General features: G+C 42.8%; 2 protein-coding genes across 5 annotated transcripts in view; both read left to right on the forward strand.

Moving 5' to 3' along the window:
- The window catches only part of dennd5b (DENN/MADD domain containing 5B), a 33,368-nt gene extending 15,366 nt beyond the window's left edge, over nucleotides 1-18,002 (forward strand). Inside the window, exons 4-24 of one of the 4 annotated variants that reach the window (XM_053862072.1) lie at nucleotides 366-1,041; nucleotides 4,584-4,771; nucleotides 6,596-7,186; nucleotides 7,368-7,599; nucleotides 9,626-9,773; nucleotides 9,854-9,944; nucleotides 10,133-10,243; nucleotides 11,131-11,262; nucleotides 11,337-11,489; nucleotides 11,889-11,970; nucleotides 12,051-12,132; nucleotides 12,237-12,365; nucleotides 12,560-12,681; nucleotides 12,812-12,957; nucleotides 13,131-13,172; nucleotides 13,967-14,085; nucleotides 14,197-14,384; nucleotides 14,476-14,558; nucleotides 14,874-15,000; nucleotides 15,095-15,269; nucleotides 15,922-18,002. In XM_053862072.1, coding sequence (XP_053718047.1) covers nucleotides 366-1,041; nucleotides 4,584-4,771; nucleotides 6,596-7,186; nucleotides 7,368-7,599; nucleotides 9,626-9,773; nucleotides 9,854-9,944; nucleotides 10,133-10,243; nucleotides 11,131-11,262; nucleotides 11,337-11,489; nucleotides 11,889-11,970; nucleotides 12,051-12,132; nucleotides 12,237-12,365; nucleotides 12,560-12,681; nucleotides 12,812-12,957; nucleotides 13,131-13,172; nucleotides 13,967-14,085; nucleotides 14,197-14,384; nucleotides 14,476-14,558; nucleotides 14,874-15,000; nucleotides 15,095-15,269; nucleotides 15,922-16,105 — 3,801 coding nt within the window. In that variant the 3' untranslated portion in view covers nucleotides 16,106-18,002. The remainder of the gene's footprint in view (nucleotides 1-365; nucleotides 1,042-4,583; nucleotides 4,772-6,595; nucleotides 7,187-7,367; nucleotides 7,600-9,625; nucleotides 9,774-9,853; nucleotides 9,945-10,132; nucleotides 10,244-11,130; nucleotides 11,263-11,336; nucleotides 11,490-11,888; nucleotides 11,971-12,050; nucleotides 12,133-12,236; nucleotides 12,366-12,559; nucleotides 12,682-12,811; nucleotides 12,958-13,130; nucleotides 13,173-13,966; nucleotides 14,086-14,196; nucleotides 14,385-14,475; nucleotides 14,559-14,873; nucleotides 15,001-15,094; nucleotides 15,270-15,921) is intronic. The other 3 variants (XM_053862073.1, XM_053862074.1, XM_053862075.1) reach the window with 3 other exon arrangements.
- Nucleotides 18,003-19,668: 1,666 nt separating this feature from the next.
- On the forward strand, nucleotides 19,669-25,432 carry LOC128757290 (SIN3-HDAC complex-associated factor-like). Its single transcript, XM_053862461.1, has 6 exons — nucleotides 19,669-19,803; nucleotides 21,216-21,343; nucleotides 22,225-22,324; nucleotides 22,406-22,505; nucleotides 22,704-22,854; nucleotides 22,913-25,432. Exons 2-6 carry the CDS (start codon nucleotides 21,216-21,218, stop codon nucleotides 23,130-23,132), a joined length of 699 nt encoding a protein of 232 aa, XP_053718436.1. The 5' UTR covers nucleotides 19,669-19,803; the 3' UTR covers nucleotides 23,133-25,432.
- The last annotated feature ends 702 nt before the right edge of the window (nucleotides 25,433-26,134 follow it).

The raw sequence follows: 26,134 nt of genomic DNA on the forward strand, positions 1-26,134 counted from the left end.
CTGGTGTCAGAGCTGGCTGAATTATTCAGCTGCGGTTCTGAACCTGACACCAGGATCATTCAAGGAGCCAGTGCATTGAAGGCCTTTGAGATATGGAAATGTATCTTCTTACCTCACACTGTGGTCACTATTTTCCTGCTCATGTCAAACTGTAAATATCTGTCAATTTTTCATTTGTGCTTCTCTTCCTGCTGCTGAGACCAGAAGTTTGGAAGCATCAAATAACCTTCAAATAATCTCATGTTATACCTACCGACATTTTTTCAGCAGATGACTACTACTACTGACTACTTGCTGTTTAGAAACAAGTGAGATTTTGGTGATGACACTTCTGGTTAGAATATAATTCTTCTGTCCCTCTGCAGCTCTGCATGCCCAAAGGTCTGTCATTCCGGACCCAGATGGACCAGCGGGAGCCCCAGTTCCACTCCTTCATCATCACCAAGGAGGACGGCTCCCGCACCTATGGCTTCGTCCACACCTTCTACGAGGAGGTGACCAGCCCTCAGATCTGCTCCGCCATGCAGACGCTCCACCAGATGCACATTACCGAACACCCTTCAGCCAACCCCACCTCCTCCTCCTCGTCATCGTCCTCCAGCATGGACTCTCTGTCGAGCAGCCTCGACGAGGTGGACTCGGCCAACTCCTCACCTCGGACGTCGGTTGGCTACAACTCTTCCCGGGACACTCTCTACGTCTCCAAAGCTTTGTGTTTGATCACGCCAATGCCCTTCATGCACAGCTGCCGTCGCTTCCTGTCGCAACTACACCGAGCTGTCACGGCCACCACGGCTCCGCCTCTTCCTCTGGAGAGTTACGTCCACAACATTCTGTATGAAGTTCCTCTGCCCGCTCCGGGCCGCTCTCTGAAGTTCCACGGTGTTTATGAACCAATTGTATGTCAGAGACCTGGATCTGGGGAGCTGCCTCTGGCCGACTTCCCTCTCGCTGAGACTTTTACTTTACTGGGAGTGGAGAACTTGATCCAAGTGTTCACGTGCACTCTGCTGGAGATGCAGATTCTGCTCTACTCACAAGGTAAGGCTCCTTGACACAAACCATCGCAGCATTCCCAGGTGTCGTGAGAAGTGTTACGTTTTCTTCCCATCATCACCTTAGTGCAGCTTAAGAAAGCTCCAATAAAAAAGACTCCGCATTACTACATAACAGATGTGTTTCTAAAGTGTTAGCCCTCCTTTGTGATCCATGGAGGAGGAGAGGAAGTCAGAAGCAAAGCACGAAAAGCTCTGAGGTTCTTCCTCAGATTTCCCCTTCTAGGATTCCCATCATGCATTATTAAGAGCCACAGACAGTTATGTTTGGTCTCAGTCTGCGAGCTGCTCCCACATGCGGAGATCAAACACTCCTGAACTGATATTACCTTTCACTCCACATTCCCGCGCGCTGGTTTAATCCTTAACACATTTTTCTGTTTACCTCAGGATGAGTCCAACTCTCCTCCGCTGATTTTGCGTTTAGTTCCGCTGCACCTCTCTTGTTACTGACAACAGACGATACTGTTGATCAATTCTGAATGGGAGAAGGGGTTGAAATGCTTCCGAATGTTAGTTTGCGCTTTTGTGGTCTGACTGTGAACCTAAGTGAACCCTTCTGTTTGGCCAAAACGTATTAGACAACGCTGTTGAAAAATAGTTGTCGACCTTCGCCACCAATCCTGTGCTGTTTTTCATACTGAATGGAAATCACATTATTTGTTAAAAATTGATTTAACATGACTGGAAGGAGACATGGCTTAAAAAGTTCTGAATGTATTGTTTGTTAGCTGAAAATCCCTTTTAGTTTGGTAAATACTCTCATATGAAGTAATCTGTAAGTGGGAAGACCCTCACAGAAATATCAGCTGACTTGATCCCACCGATCTGCCAGCACTCAGGAAGCATTTAGCTTTCTGATCTCCCGACATGAACCCGTCTGCCCCCCCCCCCCGGAGGTTCAGGTGTCACGTTTTACAGTTGGAGTTTGGGCAAGCGACAGGTTCTGAGGTGCACACTGCACAACAGAGGTATTTCAAGGATTCCCCTCCAGATGCTGTTTGGTGTTGATGAATAAAGCATGCATGCCCACTTTTCATCAGAGGAGCAGATGCGGCCCAATTTCCACGGCTTGCAGGGAATCCCTTTGATATTTTTATGCCAGCTTATTGGGTGAGAGGAGTCGGCAACAGTTTTGCATTTGAAGGTCTGTGTTGCCCAGATAAACTTGTGGCTATGAGCAGCTCTTGAGTTTTAAGGTTAAGTTTCCTCTTGTTCCTCTTCTCTCCTCCTGGATGTGCATGTGAGGTGTCGAGGTGGAAGACATGCCAATCATTAGTGCATGTCGTACAACTTTCACTTTTCTCACAGAGTTTTATCCAGGCGTGTCCAACCTGTCCAGACATGAGAGAAGAAGCAAACTGGGCTACATGTGCACACATGCACACACACTCTTTGTCTTGTCTTTAACACTGACAACAGCTAATGCTTTGCCAGAATAGTTACACTCTTCTCTTCTAGTTATCCCAGGCCCAGACTTTCCTCTCCCCAGAAACCTGCTCCACCTATTCTGTGGGAACATCAATCTGCCATTGTGATTCTTATACCCAATATGGGGAGGCTAAGTCATGCCCATCTACTTCGGCCTCTTCACAAACTATCAATGGGAGATAAAACTTATGTACTGATGCAGCAGGAAATGCTGCACTGATAATGCTTTGAGTGCACTGGATTTCGGCGTCAAAAGTTACTTTGGGTTTGGTGTGAATTGTAGTAGTGAAGTACAATGCTTGTCACTTGGTCTCACTCGATATTTGGTCGAGTGAGAACCTTCATGCGGGACAGGTTTTATTGGGTCACCTCATGTTTAATAATGTCTGATAATGTTTGCTAAATTCTACCTTTGATAGTTTAGTGCATCTGCTTAGCGCCGGAGCAGTCAGAATGTTGTGATGTCATACATCCACCGTTTGATTTGTAGTCCAAATAATTACTGGTTTTCACAAGCAAATAAATCATAAATGATACGACAAACGTAGCCGAAACTCACATCATTATTTATCATTGAAATTGAGGTACTTCATATGTGTGATCCAGGGCATGAGGCAACTCTCCCCATCGACTTTTTTTTTCAATTTGGGGTCCTAAATGTTGTGTTCCCCGACATTTGAAATACTGCTGACTGCACTGAGTTCATCCAAAGAGGAGGTGGTACTAGCATTACCTTGCTATACCTTGCAAACATGCGCAGCAAAGCCATAGAAATGAAAGGGAACATCTTCATACCGAAACAACAGCGTGCCACCAAAACAAAGTCTCTTGTAATTTGGTCAATTCCCAACCAATCCTGAAGGTTCTATTTAAACCTGTTTCATGTTTTATTCTATTGACAAACAAACTCAACTAACATTGCGTAACCTTGCGCAGTGTTGGTTTTTACACACAGTTTATCTGTTTTTCAATCTAGTTATTGTGCACTCTACTATTGGATTGCATCACAAGTATCAAGGAGAATAAGGCCAGGCCACAGATCTATATAGCCATCTGATGTCATAAATTGATATTATGCACACGTTTTATTCTATATTTTGATCCCAAAAGCCTAGTACTTCATAATAACATTTGATGAAACTGGGCTCTGAGCTGGGAGCTGCCCTTAATCTGTTCCCGTGAGCAGGAGAGGCGACACGGCAGCTTCTGTTGTGGAAAAGAATCCATCAGAATGTAATTCCTCTGGATTGAACCCAAACTCCGATTCAATTTGTGCGACTTGATTAAAGTCGCTCTTGCGCGTCAGGACTTTCACTCAATATGTATTTCTCAGCCGACACCCTGGGGGGGTTCCAGAAAATCGCAGCAGATTATTTTCACACAGCTCAAACATGTTACGCAATAATCCAAATATGGATCGCAGTTTGTATTCTTTTTCGATTGGACATTTGTATTTCCCTGTGCTGGGATGCACTCAGCCACCACGATTTCATCAAGGCAATGAGTAGAGCCAGAATATGAATGACTGAACTATTCAGAAAAAAAAATCTGAGACAGTGAAAACAGCAAACATTTTTTCTTTTTTGCTAAATGTTTGCTTCATTCCTTCTTTGTCATTTTTTTCCCACTCATGTTGCTTTAAATGCGAGCTTTTTGCAGCCAACTTTGCAGCCAACGTGATACTAGGAGCTCGCACTCAAAGACTATTGATGTTCAACAGCGGATAAAGGATAAAGGTTATGTGGTTGCTGCAGTTGTCGCACTTGTTTTTGAAGATATAAAGTTTATATCTGTTAGCATCACCTCCCAGGAATCGTTTTCCCTGTAGTTTTTCTTTTCTTTTTTTTTTACTTTATCATTTGTGCATTTATCTAAGAGCTATCTGTGCTTTGGATTTGATAGAGTTCTTTCAATTTTCTTCTCATCTTTGTTCTGGACTGCACTCAGTCCTGCATCCAAAATGTTTTAAACTTCTCACAAATGACTTTGTGTCGAAATAGGACTTTGCAAAACCCCAAAATGAAATTGGAAAAACAAAATGAAAGACAGAACCTTGATTTGAAAAGCATCTGAAACACATTTCATTCTGCCTGTCAGACTACCAGCGGCTGATGACAGTAGCGGAGGGCATCACCACGCTGCTCTTCCCCTTCCAGTGGCAGCACGTCTACGTTCCCATCCTGCCGGCCTCACTCCTCCATTTCCTGGACGCTCCTGTGCCATATCTGATGGGACTCCAGTCCAAGGAGGGCACCGACCGAACCACGCTGGAGCTTCCACAGGAGGTCGGTGCTATCACACTCATGTGCTGGTTGGTGAGGTTTGTTGTACGAAAGAAAGAAGATACATAACAAACAGTGTCATTTAATAAGCAGATATATGTGGATGTGATTTTCACCCCGTCGTCTTGGCATGAAATGGCCACAACTACCAAATGAACATTTATACTAAATATTTATACTTATTCAATACTAAAATTTGTAAAAACCATATTGAAACAAACAATTTTTCAAAAACTGAAACACATTAAATCTAGTCAAGCCTCTCTAAAAACTAATCCAAACTAACTGAATTTCAAAGACAAAAATTCAACACTAAATAATAAGAAAAAACTAATGACAAATCTGGAGAGTAGTATGCTTTGGTTTCTCCGTTGCCTCATCCGATTGCCAAGCTATGATGATACGACTATTCATGCATGTTTCACCCTGTCAACTTATTGGGTTCACATCAGTCTACGTCCCACTCTCCATTTATCCATGTGTGACGACAAGATAGAGCTGTGAAAAGTGGAGCACCCCCACTCGGCAGCTTCCGGCCCTACTTACATTCCCCCTCTGGACTCTGCGCTTTCATGAATCTGGCACATTCCGTATGGATGCTAATTATGCCAGCCACCAGTCGGCTTCCTCCAAAAGTGGAGTCTCTCTTTGCGTTTCTCAATGATCCTTTGAAGAGAGGGGGTGACCTAGAAATGGGGGATGAGAGAATAGCTGCAAGCAGAAGCAGCTAAAAAGTGATGAGCTGGAGGAAGATGACTGTTGGGTGCTGGCACGAGTTGAACTCTGCCTGTTCATTTATTCCTTTATCAACAGCCATACATGCACAGGGTTAGCATTTGGGTTAGGAACGTGAATATGGGTCGTCGTTCACAGAGGACGTCATTTAGACAAAGTGATTAGTGGTTAGTGCCTCACAGCAAGAAGGTCCCATGTTTGAATCCTGCTTGAGTTTGGATTAAGTGTGGCTCTTTGTGGAGAGTGCATGTTTTCCCTGTTCTTATGTGGGTTTCCTTCTAGGCTGATGTTGTATCGGTACACGTACAACTCATTTAGAACAGAATTGTAACTACTGTTTAGTCGCATATCAATCGGGAAGCAGCGCTGTATTAACTGCAAATACGGTTGAGGAACACAAAACATTGAGAATGGGGCCCTCTGCACTCTCTTCTTCTCCTCTCTTCATCTCTGTCCATTACGCTGGGCGATTGCCCCCAGTACTTGACGTCATCTGTTTTCACCACCTCCACTCCCCATGGCTTCACCGCTCCCCCGGCCTTCTTCTCTTTCCCACACATACATTCTCTTCTCTGCCGCCTGAGTAGCTAAACAGCCTCACGAGGCCCCTCGGCTACACTTAACCCACACCTGACCATTTTTCATGAACCCTCTATTCTGCTCCATCGGTCTTTTGGATTAAATTTGAGATCATGCCGTATTTGTTAGTCGTACTTAACTACTTTTCAGTTTTGTGGATCCTCACTGATCCATGATGCTATTACAAGGGGTTTTATTTTAATCCCATTTAAGGGTGCAATGCTTATTCCATTACGGCAGCTTTAGTTCGTCCTCTTAAATATTATCAATCACACACTGACCTACATACTCTGCTCTTCACAGCTGTCACAGAGCATCACTCACGACACCCTCAAATCATCTGCCTCATCTCAATATCTGATTATATAGGATGAAGTAGGCGTGAAAGGTATTAGCTGAGATTAACTTTACTAGCTAGCTGCTTTGATTGTTTTTCTTCTTTCATATTTCTATCCATTTTTTCAAAGCTAGTATCAGTTTCAGCTATTAACTGAATATCATTTTACTTTTCAGGCAAACCTCTGCTTTGTTGATGTGGACAACCACTACATTGAACTTCCTGAAGACTTTCCACACTTCCCCAACAAGAACGAGCTGGTCCAAGAGCTCCGTGAGGTTCTGCTTAGCTTTGGGATTTTTGCCAACAACGGTGCGCCCCCACGGACCCGCAGCAACCCCAATAGCACCCCCAATAGCACCCCCTCCACACCAGGAAGGGAGCGCAAGCTCTCCACCATCCGCCAGCTGGAGGATGATGGTCGCAATGGGAATTTGGTTGGCGAAGATCTGGCTGTGCTGCAGCTGCTGCAGGGAAACGCCACGCTGGAGAGGTTGCAGGCTCTTACCAAAAGAACCGGGGTGACCGTTTCTCGGGTAGATGCTTTGAGGGCTGGAATCAAAAGCCAGGAGACTGAGGGACAAGCGGGCCGGACATTAGCAGACGATGAAGAGCTGAAGAATGCCAAGCTGAACGTCCAACTGAGAGAAGTGTTCGCCAGCCGCTTCACTGCCATGTTCGCTGACTATGAGGCGTTTGTTATCCAGAGCGCCCCGGACCTGGAGTCCTGGCTCACCAACAGAGAGCAGATGCACAATTTCGACAAGGTAAAATAAATTGTATGCAGTTAGATGTCCTTTATTTGTCCCACGGTGGGGAAATTCATCACGTCACGGTAGCATCAGTCAATGACAACAAAGACACCCAAGATATTAAAGATGCACAACAAGCAAACCTTTCAACAAACTTGTACTCTAAAGTAAAACTAACAAAATATTTTTCTTCCAGGCTTCCTTCCTATCGGACCAGCCAGAACCATACCTGCCCTTCCTTTCGCACTTCATAGAGACGCAGATGTTCGCCACCTTCATCGACAACAAGATCATGTCTCAGTGGGAGGACAAGGAGCCTCTGCTGCGAGTCTTTGATGCCCGAATTGAGAAGACCAGACTTTACAATGTCCGAGCTCCGAACCTGAGGTCCTCAGTCTACCAGAGATGCTCCAACCTGAAGGAAGCTGGTAAGAGCACATCATGACCCTTAGAGAGAGTGAACCTCCTGCAAGCAGCTTCAGTCCACCTGCAATATAAATATCTCCCTTTTCTTCAAAAAAATCCTCCATCCAAACTCTGAAAATGGTCCCATCTCCCAATGTTAAAGAATCCTTTAAAGCGGTGATTCTTAACTATAGGGCTGAGGCCCATGGCGAGTGCCTCCTAGAGGGCCGCTAAAACTTTTTTTGTTTTAAACCACTGGGCCATGAGGGCTGCAAGACGCTCAATTTTAATACATTATCCACATATGGTGGCAGTAGTGTGTCGCTGAATTGACTTGACAACTGCAAATCTGTGATAGTTAACAACTATGGAGGAGTCCTTGAAAATAGATCAGTAAAAACTGTTCATGAAGCAGTTTTGAAAATTTATTAGAATATTTTGATCACATGTCACAAGGTTTTGGTTTTTGTACATGTCAGTAGATTAAATATGGTTATTGATCTCAAATGAAATCAAGATAAGATAAGATAACATAATGAATATGTTCTATTACTTGAATGGTCCCCGGGTCCATTTGTTCTGGGAAAGGTGGGCCCCGAGATCAAAAAGGTTAAGAACCCCTGCTTTAAAGGATTCCTGGATTCAGACCGTGGTCCAGATCGCTCCCAGATTTGAATAATTTGTTTCTCGCCATTTCACATATATCCTGTAAATCCCATCCTAAACTGTCCGTGCCTTAGGAACACCGTCGTAAACATAACATATGCTTTATCATGTGCTCAGTTGGAGACAGATTTTGAGCAGACAGGATTTGGCACAGAATTGGTTATTGCTCTAGCGTTTTACTAAAATACACAATTCATTAGTGCCCTATTATGCACACCCCTGGTTGTGATTTAATCCTGAACAGATCAAATAAAACATCTGCTGCTTAAAAGCACCAAACCTATTAAAACCTAAATACACAGATGTATGTCATATTCTCTGGATTGGAGATTTAGTGAATTTTCAACTGAGAATATGAAATACAAAAGTGTTTATTATTTTGATTAACAGGCAACGAACGCCTAAATGCATTTATGTACAATAATGAGATACAAAACATTATAGCAAGTTTAAGGTTTTCATGTTGACCTAAATGGACTTGCAGTTAAGTTGAGCTTTTGTTAAGTTTTTACTGACATTTCACTGGGAGATTCATTGCTGAAGAAGAATGTGGTCAGTAAACGCACCACTATGGATGTCCTATGAGTGGAAGTGAAGACATGCTGGAATATTTTTCTTTTATTATGATTGACCTTTTCTTGAAGTTAGGATTGAAATTGTAATGCAGCATTATACCCTTTAAAACAACGTGTTTGCAAACAAAGTTATGCAAAAAGTAAGCACTAACAAAGGTCAAAAGTCTTAACCATTAATTCTATTGTGTACTAGACAATGCACTGCTTCATTTGTCAAGACTGACATCATTCTGTTTTGTTGACCTTCCCTTGTGGAAACTCGGTGCTCTCCCACTTTTGGAGACCGATAACACTGTTGGGTTCAAAGCCGGGCAGCGAGGAACAAGACAGACAGTTTAGCAGCAGATAAAAAACAGTGTTGCCGGTGAGCAAGGACGAGATAAAAAATATAAATGAAAGAGATCAGCGGGGAGAGAAAGAAAGTATTGTTGCTGCTCAGAGATATGAAATGACAACATCCTTTAGTGAGCTGGAAAATAATTGCTTTCAGGGCCAGTCAGTTGCCAGCCTCCGTTTTTAAATTGCTTCTAATCACTTCCTTGAACACATGTTGAATATGGAATAATCAAACTGTGTTTAGACAGTTGAGGAAAAAAAAAAAAATGTCTTAATTAGTTTTTTATTAAAATGTGCAAATGAAAACAAAAACATTTTACATTCCTCTTTTTTTCCCATTTTCAAATTTAAACCGCATGCAATGTGTCAAAGTGTCATTCTCTCCAATTTGATTTGTATTCATGTTTACTTCTTTTTTAAATATCTCAATTTGAATTATTTTAAGTTTAAGTTGAATAACTGTCATTGGCAGCTCAAACCGTTGAACAGCGCCTGATGAAGATCGACCACACGGCCATCCTCCCTCACCTGCTGGACATGAAGATCGGCCAGGGCAAGTACCAGCAGGGATTCTTCCCAAAACTACAGGCTGACGTGCTCAACACTGGACCCACCAACAAGTGAGTTGAAATCAGGGTCTATTGAGAAACAAATGGAGATGATCTAAACGGTCACATGAATTCACTCCAATTTCTGCCAGGTGGTCCCATCGCACTGCAGCAGCCCAGCAGAGACGGGATCGACACCGACAGCAGCATGAACATCTAAACCTTGGCAACGATCTGAAAGAGGTTAAAGCAACCTTCTTGCTGTTCCTTTTGTCTTCTTTCGGGCCAAATGTATTTATCTGTTTTTGTTTTGCGTTCCTATTTAATTTCAGTGCATGTGTTTGTTTTTTGTTTCTTTCGTTTCTGCTGTCCACTCCTTCGTCCCGTGTGGGTAATTGGGGGTTTGGTTGTGCACCCCTGCTCCTCCTCAGCATGGGGAGGGCTGTCTGGCTCTACAGAACTCCATGGCATTTTGGGAGTGGGACAATGGTTCCCCCCCACCTGTCAAACCTCCTAAAAAATCAGCCTCTGCGTCCTGCCTGGTATGTGGAGAGCTGCCTGTGTTGTGGTCCCTGGCTCCAACCCCAACACCTCACCATACCCCTCCTCTGCACTGAGATCTCCCTTGCGCTTGCATCATATCAGAAGATTCTCCTCTTAACTTCTGCCCGAATTTTAGTTGTTACTTCGGCACTTCTGTGACTGTCACCCCCACACCTCTATTGCTTCACTCTCCTAGAGTTCCACCTGTTTTCCCTCACTGTGATGCTCAGCTGTAGCCTGAGAGTTTCTCAGAACTACATGACTTTTGCAGTAATAAAAACCACTGTTATTGTTTGTTTCTGCTCTTCCTGTTTTGGAAAATACTCAGTCCAGCGTAGAAAAGAGTCTGTTGTGATTTGATGTAAGATGTTGTTTAATACCAATTCAATTACTTATTTATTTTTATTCATCTAATCTATGCTGAGTTGGAGGTGTTCATTGATGCAGTTCCACTGAACGTTTCCATATTGTGTCATGAGGCCAAATTGAAACATTAACAGTCAACTTTCTGCCAATAATGTTGCAACAAATTCAAACTAAACATCCGATTCAGTTATTAGTTGCATAATAAATAAACACTGAACCTGTTATTTTATGTTACAATTTTAACATTTAAAACTATTGTATCATTATGCTGTTTTCACCAAAGACAATGTTTTATTCTTCCATGGTGGCAGAGTTGCATAATGTGTCGCCTTTACGTGACCTGTTTGATTTTGCAGAGCTCCTGCAAACTTTGTGCTAGTCCTATAGGGAAGCTTTGCAACAGAATGTTCTGATGTGATCGTAATAAGCAGTTTTAGATGAAGACTTGCGAAGTGTGAAGTAGAAAGGACATTGAAATGTCCTCCTCACTAACTAACTCAAGCTGCGTTTTGCTACACAGAAGTACATGCAGGAAGCCAGAAGTCTGGGTAAGAACCTGCGGCAGCCCAAACTGTCTGACCTGTCCCCCTCGGTCATCGCCCAGACCAACTGGAAGTTTGTGGAGGGGCTGCTGAAGGAGTGCCGCATGAAAGTAATGACCCGAGTCATTAAATCCGCTGTGTGAAATGAAGTGGAATATACCGATAATTTGTCTCTCTGTTGCAGACGAAGCGGATGCTGGTGGAGAAAATGGGTCGGGAAGCGGTGGAGTTGGGTCATGGAGAGGCGAACATCACTGGGCTTGAGGAGAACACATTGATCGCCAGTTTGTGTGACCTGCTGGAGAGAATCTGGAGCCATGGACTGCAGGTCAAACGGGTAGGAACACACTTGCGTGGGCACACATAGTGGCACCGGAGTCAAACACACATGCACAGACACAAGTGCATGCACTCAACACAGGAGAGCAGAGAGACATAGCAGCAAAAATGTGCTTCCACCCTGACACAAACGCACACGCCATGACACATGCACAGTCCATATAGTCAAGCTCACAATCATGCCTGGACTGATGTGAACTGACAGATGCACAAACCCAGCATGCATAGCACAGGCGCACACTGACGTATTATTGCGTGCCTGAATGGACTCACACTGACAGACACACGGACAATGGAAGAAACTCACACAGTCCTCTTTTTGTTTGACTGTCCTCGGAGCCATTGTTTCTGATAAGTGTGTGTGGATATTTAATTGTCACGCACTTGTGCTTCCCAGGGCAAATCAGCGCTGTGGTCTCACCTGCTGCTCTACCAGGACCGAGAGGAGAAGCTGGAGCAGCAGCGTGCCGAGTCCCCAGGTGGGACACATGCGCACACACAAACACATCATCGAGTATGGACAGGCTTTCTGATTTAGGGTGGCTACTTTCTTCCTCAGTGTCACCTGTCCCGGAGAGAAGGAAGTCTGATGGCACCATTGCCTCGTCGTCTTTCAGTCTCCCACTCATCCAGGACATGAGGTGGGTGGTGCTCTACCAACCACTCACTACAGATTGTCTATAAGAATTAATATGCAAACGTCGCTACTCTACCTGTTTTTGATCTGAGTTCATTTTCTCATCAGGCACATTCTGAGCATGTCGGAGATAAAAACTGAAGTGGGACGAGCGAGAGCTTGGATCCGGTTGTCTCTTGAGAAGAAGCTACTGTCTCAACATCTCAAACAGCTTCTGTCCAGACAAGCTCTGACCAAGTGAGGGCCAAGAAAAAACACTCGCTCACATAGAATGGAACGAAAAGAAAGGATTGACAGTTGATAATGTGTCCTTCATGTATGTCATTTATATGCGGAATCGACTAGTAATGCGGATGAGTGTGAAGTCTGTATATAAATCTGTAAATGCTCTAGGTGAATCTATTAGAAAGTGCCCTCTGTTGTGTCTCCAGGAGACTGTACAAGAGATATGCCTTCCTTCGCTGTGAAGAGGAGAAGGAGCAGTTTCTCTTCCACCTCCTCTCACTCAACGCTGTTGACTACTTCTGCTTCACCAGTGTCTTCACCACTATCAGTACGTTCTTGTCCTTATTGTGATTGAGTAATATGAATGACTATTTGATGGATTAATAAGGGTGGATGAAGTATTTGATGGTGTTTAAGTATTTGCTACTTTATGAAGTTACCTGCCGTTTCCCTGTCAGATATTCCATACCGCGTCGTCATCATTCCCATCAAGAAGCTGAGTAACGCCATGACCACCTCCAACCCCTGGGTGTGTGTCTCCGGTGAGCTGGGCGACTCCGGCATCATGCAGATCCCCAAAAATGTCCTGGAGATGACCTTTGAGGTGAGCAGCATGACCTCTCACTTACCAAGCACATGGGCTAGATTGTGTGTCACCGAGTGTGTGTGTGTGTGCATGTGTTTGTGTTTTCACCGGTGTCACTCACTGCATGTTTGTGTTTCATCGTTGTTGTTGTCCCTCCATCGTGTGTTAACAAGTGTCTCCATCTCCTCCAGTCTGCTTTCAGGCCTCACATGCACATCTCCGCCATGTTCAAGGTTAGAGTCAGCCCCCATCATGCTCAGCTCCCTGTCTCCTCTAGTTGTTTACCGGAATTTTGCTTTTTTTGTTGTTATTACCATCGTTATTTTGCTCCTGTCCAGTAGTTGATGTTGTAGCTCCTCTGCCATGTTAGCTCTTAAGCATTGGCTTGACTTCTCCGCTGAGCAGACACAAATCTAGTTTATTACTACGCAGTTACATTCCATGTTAACAGGAATCCAGAATGTTAGCACCTCAGGTACATTTTCATTGCAATCTTGTATACATTTTCTTCATAGCGGCTCGACTGGATCATTGTCATCTCCTCAGCTCTTGGGTAGCTGTGCAGAGAGACTTTTGAAAACACAAGTTCCATCAAGATTCTTATCTAGTGGTTGAGTACAGAATTTGTTTAGTTGAAATGATGGTCTAGTAAAACTCTTTCTTATTCTGTTACTTTTTCGGTGGAGAGATCTATTGCTGAATGTTGGTGGAATTAACCTTTACTTCACTTTCTGTTCAGGTTGACTGATATCAAAATGTTTTGTTTGGAAATGTTTAACTAATATTGAGTTCTTGGAAATTCATGTTTGGGTCACTTCCAGGCCAAGCAGCAGTAAAGCTAGTGTTTACCCTGAGATCTGTTTATGTTGGCTCTTTTTCAGCTCCTTAGTTAGCACACCTAGCTAGTTAGCATCATAATAAAAGGTCAATGTGATATTCTAGAAAGTGTCGTGCAACTCTGTGGATAATTGCATAACAGTATGTTTGTATCAGACCTTGAACTTAGTGTTGATCTTCGTGCCTTCAGTGTCAGAATCTGGGGAAACTGACGACAGTGCAGTTGGGCCACGACAACGCCGGGCTGCTGGCCAAGTGGCTGGTTGACTGTGTGATGGTTCGAAATGAGATCACTGGACACACATACCGGTGAGTGCTGGAGCTGCTCCCTCTGCTGGTCTCCCTGCCTCTCGCAGCCATCATTTATGTGAACTGGCTTCTGTATATTATGTAAAAGCCGTGATCAATCGTTTCCTCCAGGTTCCCGTGTGGCCGCTGGCTGGGGAAGGGTGTGGACGACGGCAGTCTGGAGAGGGTCCTGATCGGTGAGCTGGTGGTGCCCACCGGAGAAGAAGATTCTGCCAAAGGCTGCCGCACACCCCCACCACAACCCTCTCCGTCCCCTGTCAGGCGCATCAGTGTGACATCGCACTCTGGACGAGGAAATAGTCAGTAGTGTTATTTATGCTAGAATATAGAGTAGTAAAAAAAAAAAACATCTTGCACGTGGTGTTTATTTATATTTCTTTCTAATTTCAGAACCAACGTCAGGTCAGATCCAGGAGTTCATCGGAGAGTCTGTGAACAGCATCATCAAACATTTCCACAAGCCAGAGAAAGAGGTGTGAAACTGACCCTTTGAATCTACCGTGTTTTTGTCCCAACAGAATCTCTTGTTCTCAAGTAAAAGGAAGGTTCGAGGGCTGCACTATGTTTAAAATAAATTGGAAAATAGCTGTAATCATACTGGGAGAGTTCAAATACTTTGAGAACATTTTGAAGCCAAACTGAGACATTTGCTTTTTCGATATATAGTGCATGTGTTCCAAAGTCATCTACATCAGGGAGGTTTTTTCTTCTTCAAGTTTTGATCTGTGAGTAACTTCATTTACTCCTTGCCAGCGGGTGCTGATGAAGTGTGTGGCTTGTTTGTGCAGAGAGGAAGTCTGACTGTGCTGCTGTGTGGAGAGAACAGTCTGGTCTCAGCGCTGGAGCTCTTCTTCCATCACGGCTTCAGGTCCGCCAGACTCTTCCAGAAGACCACCTTTGTGTGGGACTTCTTCGGTAAGTGGCGCTCTTGTGGAGCCGTGGCGCCACCTGCTGTTGGGAATTGTTAAAGAGCGCAGCGCTCAATTGGTGTTTTTGTTTTGTCTTACAGAGAAGGCTGTGGCCTACATGGAGTCAGCTGACCAGATGGGAGACCTGCAGGAGAGTGCCGTGCCAGCGGGGACGACCTGTCGGTCACTGTGTCACTATGTCAACGCCATCAACTCTACACCCAGGAATATTGGGAAGGACGGAAAGTTCCAGCTGCTGGTGTGCCTCGGAGCAAGGTCAGCTCCATGTTATCAAACAGTGTTTATCAATGGTATATTGGTGGCAAATGGTTTTTTAAATGTATTTGCTTGCGTCATGCAACGTAACCTAATGCAGTATGTTCTGTTAGGACTACTTGAGTTATGGCTACTCATGGTCTTTCATGTAGTTTCTCATGCTTTATCAGCAAATGAAAAGCTCAAGAAACATACATGAAATAATTATGATAAAACAAAACTAAAGGATTATTCGCGAAGTAGTACACTGCATTGCTGAGGGAAGTATTATTCCTTCACCTATTGGCTTTAGGAAAAGCTGTTTCCGACTGGACAGCAACCTAATAATAATAATTTCTGCATCTAACTTTTATACATTCTCAGGCAGCTTTAATTGGCAGTAAATTGAAATTGAGTTAAATGAGCGGTTTGGCAAGTTTTGGGGGGCGGACCACTTCTCTGCACTGAAAGCCCTCTTTTGTACCGGTACATCATCTCTGCCACACTTGGAAAACATGAAAATGCAATGTAAAATGAATATTTTAAGTGAATATATACAAGTGTATGCCATCTAAGTTAGCTAGTCTATTCTTTGCTAACCACTATTTACGCTTAAAGTTACTGTTATACTGATTTTTATTTATTCATTTTTGCGTATTTCTCTCTTGCACAGGGACCGTCTGCTGCCTCAGTGGCTCCCCCTGCTGGTAGAATGCCCGGTGATTCAGCGCATGTATGAGGACACGGCCCTGCTGAGAGACCGGACCACTGTCAACGCCCTGATTGGAGTCCTCGAGACCCTCCATGACTTTCCCATCACTCTAGAGTCCTCACTGGTCAAAGGCATCGACCTGTGACCCCACCGCTCAGCTGGGGTGATGGAGGTTAACCCAAAGAAACTGAAGCTGAAGCTTTACATTTCCGACCAGACCGCGTGCAGTATTATCACCACCATTTCTTGAAGGATATTGGACTGGTAGATTCTCCAAGATCATCTCTGTAAATGATCAAATCCACAACTTACAGCCGTCATTTTTCTTATTCTGCTTATTTATGCGCTGTTGAAAATGTAGTTTACTTCATTGAAAACAAAAATGTTTAACACTATTTTTACAGTCTTTCAAAGTTACTTGAGCTTTACATTCAACATAAATCAAATCTATCTCGGTTATAAATTGAAGGTTGTTAACGTAGAACCCAAGTTCTGATGCAGATTGTTATCTTGATGTCTCATATTCTGGTGATGTTTTGAGGAGACCAGGCCGACTGACAGGATCTTCAATCTTTAACAAAGAAATGAAATCATTGAGAATGGAGATACTTCCGAATCTATACTCCTTTAGTAAGATACAAGACACACTTGGATTGTTTTTCTGAATTGTAGATATTTAAGATGCTAGTTTTTCAAGGTAGTTGTTGCCAGTGAAGGTCCTTACTCTTTATTCTCGGGAGGATATTAGCCACAAATAGATGTTTGTGCTTGATGTACCTCAGTCCTTCTCTCTTGTCAGCATGAACAGACCATTGTCTCGACACAAACCGAGGCCGGCTCCATGTGGTCATTTTTCCAACACTGCCAGTGCATATGGTGTCGCGGCTGGATTTGAGGTGGTCGTATTATCACCAGTGACTCGTTGGGACATTCCCTCACGATGGGGGACCGGACTATTTTAAATACTCTCTGCTGCAGGAATGTGTTGATGCGATTTCATCACGTTCACGGTGAGAAGCTGAAGGGAGCTTTTAAGTGGAACTACTGAACTCAAGCTGGAAGGGAAACTTCATGTCACTGGACTTTGTTTTCTTTCAAGTGAGTTCTAAGTGTTTGGAGTCTACAGATGTCATACATTTTTAGAAGGCACCAGCATGAATTTGTTTGTCTCACAGTCAATGCTAGAATGTATTTATTTATTTTTTTATCCACTTATGCTCAATTGTAGCGACTTGAATTGCTTTTACACTAAACAGTCACACTACTTGCTTAATGTGAATGTATTGCTAACCACAGACATGGTATTATTTGAGGTCAGATTGATAAGTAATCTCTTCAGAATAAACGTGTTCAAATGCATTATTTGCCTCTTAATGATGGATAAACATTTAAAAAACAAAATAGTTTAATTACATTGGCTTAGCCTAGCAGCATTTCTAGTTATTGGAAAAAAAGGTTAAGGCTTTAAGTTAACTATTGAGCCCATTTTTGACCCAGCAATATGTTGTAAGGACGAATGGTTGGTAATGTTAAACAAATGTACCAAGGAAAAAGACTCTGAATCTGAAAAAGTCTTCTTAGTTCTGGGTTTATGTAATTTCTCACGTTGAACCACTGTCGTATATTTTAGTTTTTGTGGTTCAAGCTGCTATTGAAACACACCTTTTTTTGGACGTAGTGTATTTAATGTTTGGTAGTTGGAGACTGTAATGAGGAGTCTTCTGTTGAAAGTCATTCTGCTTTTTTTCCATCAACTTTAACTGTCATTTCAACTGATCTTTTGAAGTAATGTGAACGGAAAAGCTGCGGTTTTTGGAGTTGTTCCTATGGTCTGAGTGAGTTCTATCACGGATGCATTATGTTGTAAATATTCTCACTAGCGCATGTTTGTTGATGCCTTTTCTTGTGGACTTTCGATGAAAGGAACCAGAGAAGGAATCTGTCATTGTGAATAGTATTTTAATGTGTGCATAACCACTTGTGTCTCTTCTGCTGATCTCATTAAAGTCACATCTGAAAGACTTTTACATCTAAAAAGTACAAAAGCCAAATGTCTCATTTTGTCTTGGTGTGCTGCTGGATTTGACCCTGACACAGTTTGCCCCGTGGTCAAAACTCTGTCCTTGTGAATACTCTTACTGGAGGTACGATGTATGGTTTGTTGCTCAAATACCTAACGTTCGGTTGCTCCATGTTCCGAGGTGGTAGTCAAGGACTTTTAACATGCAAGGATTCTTGTGCCAAAAACAAATCTCATCAGCCTTGAAGAGTAAGTCAACTGATCATTGATGCTTATGAAATTGATGTATATTGTGGTTCGTCCTTCACCTGCAGATAGTTTCATACTGCAGGCTTGTCCTTGCTGGCTAGCTGTTACTGCACAGTTGCATCACCTGTCATAGCACAATGTCAAGATCACCATCAAGTAGTGTGGACGCCTCAGCTACTTTTCATTTCAGACAAGCTTTACATCACAGCAAGGAGTCTGCCTGAATCGTAATTCAGACATGTAATAAATCAAATGCTGTGCTTGAATGTGGCCTGAATTGATTTATAATCCGCCGGAGCTGCAGGCCTTGCTAAAGGACCCTTACATAACCGGACCGTCAGCCCCTCTGATACTGACCTTTAGTCTGAACATTGCTGTTACATCAGGTCTTTAGCACCTACAATTTTATTGTTGAATTGAAAGCGTATCAAATTTGATGAAAGTTCAGATTCACATGAGCGCTGTAGTCAGGATCAATGTACGAGAAAATAATTCCCACATTATTAGTACCCCAGGTGCGAAAGCTCATATAAACATTAGAGAAGATTCAGAATTGCCCTTTTGACACGAGTTGCTGGACCGAATTAAAAAAAAAAAAAAAGTTCATCCCATCGCACGACACTTGTTTTGTCCTTGAAGCTCAAACGTAAAATCACTTGCAAATTCCAGGTTAATTTTTAGTTTCCTACTAAACGGCATGTCAAATGTAAGCTGCTTGAACACTGTGATTAAGTGTGTACATTTTAACCTCTTGCAACCCATGGAAAATAACCTTGTTTGCTGGATTTAGCCCTTTGTCGTACAATACTCAGACTTAATGCTTCACTTCATGCAAAATCACAATGGTTTAATTCATACTTTGCCACTTTTCTTCATTATTTGCAACGCCATATATATATATGTGTGCATATATATGTATGTATATATGTATATATATATATATGTATATATATATATGTGTGTGTATATATATATATATATATATATATATATATATATATATATATATATATATATATATATATATATATATATATATATATATATATATATATGTGTGTGTGTATGTATGTAGTAGTTCAGGTCTGCTTCCATGCAAACAGTAAACAGGATGAAGTAATCGCTGCCAGTCAGCCTCACCATGGTAACCGTTCTTTCCCGCGCAAAGCTGACTCCATATATGGTCACTACAATGTGCGCACGCGGGCTGACGTCAGAGCTCCACGCTGATTGAAGAGAAATGAGAAAATGGAGGCGCGGGAGAACGCTCAGCACGCATGCGCGTGAATGGCCAAACTACATGCAGTCGGCCTACGTTTGTTAGCATTAATGGTAGTGATGCAGCGGCGAAATCAGTTCCCCGCCCTTCAAAATAAAACGCTATAGAGGCCACAGCAACGGGTGTTGTTTTATTTTGAAAGAAGATACCGGACAATGATGGGATTTAAATCTGCTTTTGACCGTTTAGTTGTCTTTTCGAGAGTCTTCAGCGACACTAATGAAAAGAGCTGCCGAAGTAGGATAGTGCATCGTCTTTTGTTACTTTGGCTCCTTCTTGTTCCAACTGACGTAAAGTAAGTGCGTTTTTGACTGTTCCAGTTGGTTCTCCTCAGATTGCAAATGATGCTGTTGACAATGGCCGGGAGAATCTAAGAGGAGAGAGGCGAAAGTTTGCTCGTGTATTTCAGTTGAGTCGCAGTGGTCTGTAAAGTCTGCCAGAGCTGCTGTTATGGTCATGGATTTGGTGGCGCAACGTGTGGTCCGCTCTCCGTCGCCGCGGCCCCCTGCTGCCTGTCTTTCTGTTTGTTAGTGTCAGCCCGCGTGGAAGCGTACAATAAAGGCGTGATCTGTTCAGGCTGATCGAAACAAATGAAGCGCGGAAGTGTTTGAATATGACCCTGGACTTGGTTGTGAGCTGGTGGGTGTGTTAGCTGCGTCAGTGACCAGCCCCCTCACACTCGTTTAAAAGTCCACCGACCCTTTTCCCATCTGAAGTAACCGTCGATGCATACAACGACAGAAGACTCTTCACTTGTGTTTGGCAACAGTATAACTCCAAAACAAGCGGATAACCACGTCAGACTCACGCAGTTGTGTGTCTTCCTGTTCCACTGTCGGACACATATCGACTGTCCGCCTTTTCAGTTGACGGTTTTGAGGACACAACAAACTACTGTCATCCGCGTACGAGCATTTTGCTTATTTAAACCCGAAGATGTCCGATCTTTGAACTACTGCGATGTCTGAGACCCAACTCCTGTCATCGCTTCTTACTTATGTAACTGACTACTTCTACTGACAGTGGTCGCTACCAGGGTCCCGGTCACTCGTCTATGGCGGATAAGTTCAGTTCGTTTGTGTCGCCGTCCGTGTGTTGTAAGCTATTTGTGGATGCAGAATTGGCTTTTAGCGCAGCATCACAGCGCGTCAGCAGCATCATCCATCATCCGTCCTCCATGCTGCTGCTGCCATGTGCGACGAAGAAGACGGACACACGTGCTGGGATCACTTCGGTGTTGAGGAACAAATTCCGCTCATGACGTTATGCGAGACGTTAACAAAGGATGCGTGATTAGAATTGCATGTGGTCAGATTTCAAGTGATTTGCCGGCAGCGTGTCGAGCCTCCACTTGCATCAGCACCATGTTGCGTAACAGCCGCTGCCTCCTCTTCTCAGTGATGCTCTCACCTGCAGGAGGGTGGATGGTGACGTCAGAATGACACCCCTCATGAGCTGGCTTCTTTCATTTACTACTGAAGAAAGTCTGGACTGACTGAATTTCATACTCGTGTGAAGTAGCTCACCTTTATTTATAGACTAACCTTGAGACTTGATGAGTGACACCAGTGGGATTTGTCATCTGGTGCTACAGTACAGTGGAGTGCGTCCCCCTCTCCTTTACCTTTGTATCCAAAGTGGAACATAGTGAATTATGAGATCCGATCCGATTCAATACCTACCTAACAGACCCGTGTTGTTCTTCAGATGTTTGGCTTCCACAAGCCAAAGATGTACCGCAGCAATGAGGGCTGCTGCATCTGCAGAGCCAAGTCTTCCAGCTCTCGCTTCACTGACAGCAAACGCTATGAGGGCGACTTCAAAAGCTGCTTTGGGTGAGTCTGCTGCCGTGCGGCGCTTCACTTCACGGTGCTGTGACCAAACCTGCTCATTCTCTCCTAAATAGACAGTCTCACAGGTGTGCGTGGCATGTCTGTTTCCTTGGTAACTGGTGACGCAAGACGAGCGGTGCACAAACTGCGAATGAGAAGAAATGAATAAGTCTGAGTTATGAAAAATGAAACTGCCAACTACACTTTTAGAAACGACAGTATTTGACATGATTGAAATGGATTGTTAATGTGGCTTATTATTTTGCTATGTGTTTGGTATTGAAACGTTTATATCAAATCTAGGTAAAAAATTAAGTACACCTTAATACATAGATAAGCAGGAAATACTTTTACTTTATATTCATGGAAAATTGTGCTCAGCAATGTAGAATAATCCTAAATATGAAAAACAGTAATGTATAATGCTGAAAAAGTTAGAAATTAAACTGTTGCGTTCTGTAATGAGACACAAAATAATAGTGAAAGTAAAGCCAACATGCAACAAGTAAAATAAATTTCAGATCTTATGTGGAGATAGATAAGACACTAGTGTATCTAAAATAATGCATATAATTCCCATGGTAAACCATTATGCAATAACAAATAAAATATTAATTGAGAGTGATACATGATTAATAATAGTTACTCCAAAAACATTCATTAATTTATGGTTGAGACACTAATAGCCAAATATAAGCTCCAAATTATTTATTGTATTTCAAAAAATTAATGCATTTTAGAGTTGCTAAAAGGAACTATAATCATTCATGTTCACCAGATCAAAAGATGAAATAATATTCAAGGTCTGCTGTCGTCTTCTGCTGATTGTCTGAAAGTCTCACGCGAAGTCTCTTCAGTGATGATGGTCTGCGCTTGTCCCTCAGGCTCGGTGAGGTGCGCTGCGGCGACATCTGTAACGCTTGCGTCCTCCTGGTCAAGCGGTGGAAAAAACTACCAGCTGGAACCAAGAAAAACTGGAATCATGTGAGAGATTTTGGCACTTCTTTTACCTCTGGTGCCACATGTAGGATTAATGTTACTCACCTCTTATGTGTTTGACATCAGGTGGTCGATGCAAAAGCAGGTACAAGCGTGAAGACGTCGATCCGGACGACAAAACTCAAGAAGAAGAAGCTGTGGCCCATCATCCGTGTGCAGAGAAACAGTAAGTCTTTTTGTTTGTTTCACCCTGCTGGCACCAAGCTAGAGTGGTACTGAGTTAGCAGAGGGATGGTGAGCTTCTGCTCACTGCCTCCAAGCTGAATAAGATTTGGAACGTCTTCATTTGTTGTTTACATGAGAGATGTTCAATGAAGGCGAGCTCAGACTAAGAACATAGATGTGATCATGAATGTCTCGACAGACTCTGACGCTCACAGCACTACCTCCAGTGCTTCACCTGCCCAGTCACCAATCTACAGCAACCAATCGGACGAGGGCTCTGACTCAGAGATGCTGGGGAACTCGCCCTCCTCATCTGCCTTCTCCTTCCTTGACCTCACCTACTGGAAGAGGTAAGCATGTGACAGTTCTCTCTCTGTTCCAGTTGTTGATGATTGTTGTTGGTTTCAGGCAGAAGGTTTGCTGCGGGGTCATCTACAAAGGACGTTTTGGTGAAGTGATCATCCACCCTCACCTGTTTAAGCCCTGCTGCCAGAGGAAGCCCCAGTCTCCAGAGGAGGAGGAAGAGGAGGTGGAAGAGATGGAGGAATCTCCTCCTACTGTGTCCAAGCTGGAAGCAGAAGAGGAGGGTGCTGAAGAGCACGGAGATGGCAGCTCAGTTCTGGTATAGTCTTCCTGAACAAAGACTCTAACCTCGATGATGTTTCACAGCTGCTTCCAGATCGCCCTGGACCGGTTCTGTTTTCAGTTGCATTGAGATTCTCTGTGTGTAAATACTTTGTTCGGATCTTACAAATGCTGGATATATGGGACACTTCACCAAAATGGAAACTTCTGGAAGCTTTTACACACTGAAACTGTAGCTTAACTCATGGACTGGTGCTTTTTCTTGGTTGGTCTGCTATGGGGCCACAGACACGTGAAACAGTGTTATGGCTAGCTTTATTATATATGCTCAAACAGGTGTTTCAATTCCAACCAAAGTCATTGCATTAAAACACATGGAACAATAAGAAAATGAAATCTGTAAAAATGAAATTATGGATCAGGATACAGTTTTATTTAGTAAAAAAAAATAGATAAAAGAAACATATATATATATATATGTGTGTGTGTATGTATGTATGTATATATATATATATATATATATATATATATATGTTTGGATATTTTCAATATATACCATATTTTCATATATACAGTCTATACAAAGGATAATTTAACAGACTATATTAAATTTAATTTAAAAAAATAAAAAAAATAAATATGTATTGTGTCTGTCACCTCATCCACACAGATCCAAGTGCAGACTGTGACCTGTGACTCCACCACACCTTAATGAAGGTTCCACAGGGACCCCAAATCCCTTCTACTTTGTTGTTCACCTTTTAAAGCACGATTTTGAATGAAGTTCCCAGTGTCACACAGAAGCACAAATACTCAGTGATGTTTGCAGCTCCGCTCCAGAAGTTTCCAATGATTAAAACCGTTATAAGCTAAACAATCCCTCAGGAAGGTTGTGGGTTCATGGAGTGTTGTTCCAAAACCTTTTGCGGCTTTGTTCATTGTTATCCAAAATATTGGCCTATTTCTGTTTTTTTTTTTATTGCTGTTTTGTTTACCAAAAATGATAGTTTTGTTTCTGCTGTTTTATGTGACCCAAACACTTCTAGCTCGATTAACTGAAGTTGAAGTCCTCTGTTTTGTAAATATGTGTTTAATGGGGTAAAAAAAACATTTTTGCAGTTTTGGCCAGAACTTCAGAACTTCTTTCCAAAATATTGAATGCAATAACACAGTTTAAAATCGTAATGATTTTTATTATTAAAAAATGGTTATAATGTAAATGTATCTACCCAAAAATCACAGATTCCAGCTCTGGCTCCACTTCCAACACTTCTTTTTTGTTTTTTTTTTCTCCCTGGTCACGGAAACCCAACCACACACTTCCCCACCACAGCATTGCCGATCTGCCCTTGTCTACTATCTGAACCTGCAATTGGGTTTTGATCTGCGCCGTTTCCTGGCCAGTCATGAGCATTTCCTAAACCCATGCAGTGTGATGATCCATCGGTGAGACATGCTGGTTTCTCTGGCGCTGCTGGCAACTCATTCTCACGCATTTCCAGTTCCATGGCATCAGGATCTCTAGGCTGCTACAGAACCCTTTGAAGAGTTTCATTGACTTTTTCAGCATTTCAAGGTTCACTCTTCCATTTCCTGTGTCACAGGTAGCAAAATTCCTTTTAATATGGATTACCTCTATTCTGTTCTATATTAGATGTACGACATCGTTTCTCATTCAGAAAGTTTTTGGCGCCTACATCCACATCATCCTGCCGGACTGTGCTCTCTGTCTAAAGCATGAATACGTCAAGCTTGTTTCAGCACTGAAACAATTAATTTTGCGTTTTGTTAAAAAAAAAAGCTCACCAAAATGAGAGTCTGTTTTCAGCCATTTGTGCCCTTGTGTTGCCAGGACTGGAGATGAATCAGAACCACCAAATATACACCTTTCATCATTTGCATCATCTTTAACATGTGTCCATCATTGGTTCAATATAAATCAAAATTCTCACAAACTAAGCTCCTTTTTTCAGTGACAACAATTTTACAGAACTATTCAACAAGCAGAGATGTGTATATCATGAATGAAATTGTCTTTATTTATTAATTTAACGCTCCTTCTGTCACCGCACTGCTGTTTTGGTTCCCTCTGTAGAAACGACAGAATGTACAACGCTGCCATACACACTGAAGAAATGATTGTATTCAAACTCTATGATAGTAGTTTAGGGCGTTGTTGATGTTCAGATGCAGTAATGGTATTTTTTGTCATTAAAGCATGTGATGCACTTAAGAACTACGATATTTTAGTATTCTGCCTCTGTCCTGTAGCAGAGAGAGACACACACACACTACTGTCGACCAGTTTGTATATTTTTAACGACTTGCTTTCTACTTATTCAATAAATGTCACTGTTTTGTTTCACTGTTGACTGCGTGGTTTGATTATTTAACAAGTACGTATGTTGGAACCAGGCAAAAGAAGAAGAGGAAGGCATCTTTGAGGTTTAAGAGTGGCTTCCATGGTTCTGATATTTTTGGGCCAGTGGTCAGCGCTCTCACCTTCCAGATTCCCGAGTCGGACCAGTGGTCTTTCTGCCTGGAGTTTGCATGTTCTCCCTGTGTGGATGCGGGTTTTCTTCGGGTACTCCAGTTTCCTCCGACAGTCCAGGGTGTATTCCTGCCTCGCGCCCAATGGCCGCTGGGATAGGCTCCAGCACTCCCTCAACCCGGAACAGGACTAAGCTCTGGTTAACTGAAGATGGATGTATGTTCACCTTTCGTGTCCTTGATGTAGGTTGGATTTCCTGTTAGAGAATGCTGGATTATGATCAAGGACCTTTTTTTCTGCCTGACAATTAGCATTTGCACTTTCTTGCCAGAAGCTATATAAATGTAAATGATGTAGTGTAAGAATGAGTAGTAAGCTATGTTTTCCTGTGCCCTTCTTGTGTGCGTGGACATCAGTGATTGTTTCCTGGGCCCAGGCAGTGAGAAGAGCTTTTTTTTGGGTCAGGTCAAGTTTAAATTCGATTACATTTTAACCCTGTGACGCCTGAATTTTCATGCAAGTTTGGGGCATGATGACAAGCGATGATGGTCAAT

The sequence above is a fragment of the Synchiropus splendidus genome, chromosome 4, assembly GCF_027744825.2.
Source record: "Synchiropus splendidus isolate RoL2022-P1 chromosome 4, RoL_Sspl_1.0, whole genome shotgun sequence".
NCBI classification, from domain to species: Eukaryota; Metazoa; Chordata; class Actinopteri; order Syngnathiformes; family Callionymidae; genus Synchiropus; species Synchiropus splendidus.

Excerpts from the sequence above, each read along its gene's own strand:
- LOC128757290 (XM_053862461.1), top strand. The coding sequence starts at position 21,216 with ATGTTTGGCTTCCACAAGCCAAAGATGTACCGCAGCAATGAGGGCTGC. Across the intron at positions 21,344-22,224 it reads GACTTCAAAAGCTGCTTTGG|GCTCGGTGAGGTGCGCTGCG; the intron begins GTGAGTCTGCTG and ends CTTGTCCCTCAG. Across the intron at positions 22,855-22,912 it reads GACCTCACCTACTGGAAGAG|GCAGAAGGTTTGCTGCGGGG; the intron begins GTAAGCATGTGA and ends TGTTGGTTTCAG.